The sequence below is a fragment of the Neophocaena asiaeorientalis genome, unplaced genomic scaffold (assembly GCF_003031525.2).
Source record: "Neophocaena asiaeorientalis asiaeorientalis breed wild unplaced genomic scaffold, Neophocaena_asiaeorientalis_V1.1 scaffold134, whole genome shotgun sequence".
Lineage (NCBI taxonomy): Eukaryota > Metazoa > Chordata > Mammalia > Artiodactyla > Phocoenidae > Neophocaena > Neophocaena asiaeorientalis.
In genome coordinates, this window is record NW_020185339.1 from 24,924,755 (window position 1) to 24,927,435 (window position 2,681).

General features: G+C 43.6%; 1 protein-coding gene across 4 annotated transcripts in view; it reads right to left on the reverse strand.

Moving 5' to 3' along the window:
* Positions 1–2,390, reverse strand: part of NCKAP1L (NCK associated protein 1 like) — a 43,278-nt gene extending 40,888 nt beyond the window's left edge. For 2 of the 4 annotated variants that reach the window (XR_003002072.1, XM_024736397.1), the window contains exons 1-3: positions 2,220–2,390; positions 1,025–1,135; positions 204–296 (exon numbers count right to left, since the gene is read on the reverse strand). Coding sequence is in view for 3 of the 4 variants with exons in the window: in XM_024736397.1 (XP_024592165.1) it covers positions 204–296; positions 1,025–1,135; positions 2,220–2,321 (306 nt within the window). In the remaining variant the exon portion in view is untranslated. The remainder of the gene's footprint in view (positions 1–203; positions 297–1,024; positions 1,136–2,219) is intronic. The other 2 variants (XM_024736396.1, XM_024736395.1) reach the window with 1 other exon arrangement.
* Positions 2,391–2,681: the final 291 nt, after the last annotated feature.

A 2,681-nucleotide genomic window follows, 5' to 3' on the forward strand; every position in this document is an offset into this window, starting at 1 on the left:
ATAACACTATGTATATATAAGCTTATGTATCTTTTAAAACAAAAATAAAATTGTATCATACACTATTCTGCAACTCACTTCCATTTAACAATACAACTTAGATATCCCTCCATATATCAATACATCTTATTTTTTCAAGAAATGGGAATAAGGAACATAAAAGAACGTCCAAACATTGGGGACCTGGGCTAGAGAGAGCTCACCCGAAATTCCATAACGTCCACAAATGACTGGTAGTAGTTGGTGAGGAATCTAATTATCTCAGATTTTTCCCGATGTACTGGTCCTAAATGTTGCTGAGAGAAACAAAATAAAAAACACAAATTAAGAAGACAATTGATCAAAGTAACCCAAGAAGAACAGGGGTTGTACCTAAACCATTCTTAAAGAGGGTTAAAATACACTGACAGAGGAAGTTGGAAAGTCTTCGAACTCGGAAGGTTTTTAAACAGAGAATATTCTCTGTCTAGGCAGGACGGTTGCATGCAATCCTGACTGGATATAGACTGTGAAATGAGAGGAAATTTCAAGGTCTCTTTCAGCTAAAGAGGTTTATTATTCATATCAAAGTCAAAAGAAGCTGAATGAGAAAATGCTATAGGTAAGATGGTAAGAAATCTAGGGCTAACATTTAATAAGGGAGAAGTAAGGGATATGACACTAGATGCATAACTCTAAGACAATAACCGAGAACACACTGAGGGGGAAATAGGAACAACAATAAAATATATGCAACTGCTTCATCGATAGAGCTGTCTTTCTTGGAAAGAACAAAGTGTTCTTGTGAATCTTACAATGGAGAAAGGGGCAATGCTTTGCTCCAGTTTACCCTAGGAGAATCCCATCTTATCTCGGAATTCTTAAGACTACAACAACCTGAAGCCCTGTGGTTGAGCTTAGGAAAACTAAAAGAAGGCTACTCCATCCCCTGCCAAGTTCAAAAAGAGGCAGTCAAAAGAGAGTTTGAACCATCCAAGCACAGAGTTATTTCAGAGAAAGGAGAGAAGAGGGACAGCATTCTCACCGTGCTGTTTCGGACATCTATGTTGGGAAATTTCTTGTTGATGTACTTGAGAGATGATTCCATGGACTTTTCCAGTAAGAAAGGGGGCTTGGATTTGGGGTCTGAACAAGTCTGCACAAATAAATAACACTATATTTCAACCCTTTCTCCCGCTCCTTGGAAACATACCTCTTCCTGCATCATGCATTCTCACACAATCTCTCTTAGGGAAAGGGAATCTGGGAATTAATTATAAAAGCATAAGAGTAGGTCAGGAACAAGTTCCAGGACATTAAGCTAACTATCAGAAGAGCTAAATAACCTCAGCATTTCGTCTTGCTGGGTAAAGCTTAACATCTGCTCGCCCAGCACAAAGAGGAAGCTCTCTCCTCACCCCTCAGCTGAAGCCGGAAGGAGTGAGAAAAGCAGCTGCTCAGGACTTAGACTCTGTGGGAGAATCAGTGTCACAATTATGTCCATTATATAAGCATCTTATCCCAAAGGGCATTTATAGGGGGCATGGAGACAGAGAAACTATGTCCCCAGTGATTTGTTTTATTATGAAATGCACCAAAGTCCCCTCCCGCCAAGTCCCCTATTTTCTCTTCCAGAAATTCCCCACTCCCACCCGTCTTTATCTCTTAACTTCACTAGGCCCAGCCCCTAGCCCACCTCTTGCCACCAGCTTCTCCCAATTCCGAAGTTCCTATCCTAAACACACATATATATATAACCACAGCAACAACTGTCTCAGAGCCTAAGTCCCTCAGAAGGTACCTACTCTTTTTTTAATCCAAATAGCATACCTATTTTTTCCTTTTAGGGAAAGTACTTGCACGAAAAAGTTTTTGCCAGAGACCCAACTTTGGCTGTCTTCAGAGTGTGGGGGACCAGCACTAAACAATAAGACCCAGAATTCTAGACCCAGACTTTTATCCAGGAGACCCGGAACACAGTTATTTCCCATCCCATCTCTAACCCCAGCAGGAAGCAGACACCCTCGTTGGGGGTGAGAATCATACCAAGAAAGGCGGAAGCCCTGAAAAAAAGCCTCCGCTTCTGCCTCCCAGCACTGGCTGTCCTACATAATCCGAGTGACTGAAGGCCAGTTAAACTAGTGAGAAAGAGGAGCAAGCCTAACGGCTGGACCTGCCTCAGGGTTCCCTGCCTTACAACTGCTGGAATAGTTAGTACTAGTCCACTTGCCTATGCTTACCTTCTTGATGTTATACATTCGGATGAGAACCCCCTGACCTCGGTCATTCAGGATAGTGAGCTTCTCTGCTAACTTATGCTGGTAGGCAGAAGTCAAAGACATGATGGCCACGGAGAGAGAGGAGCATCCAGACAGCAATGCCTGATCTCCCCAAACACTTTCAGCTTGGGTGGTGACACCCTCTGGGCGGAGGCACCCAGCCTGGTTGGTGCGCTGGTCTTCCCGTTGCCTCTACAATTGGCTCATGGCTGAAAGCAGTCATTACACCTCACAGGCCTCCAAATCTTCTGTGCTTCCTCTTGCACACTCAGCAGGGGAGACTTCCTCTTTCTAGCTGTGCAGCATTTTTGGTAAGACTGTAAAATGTGTGGAAGTGGGGGAGAGGGGCAGGCTTTCAAGGCTCTTCACAGTCTGCCACCAGCCTTTTTGGCCTTACCCTTCCAGTAGTGCCCTATATAAAGT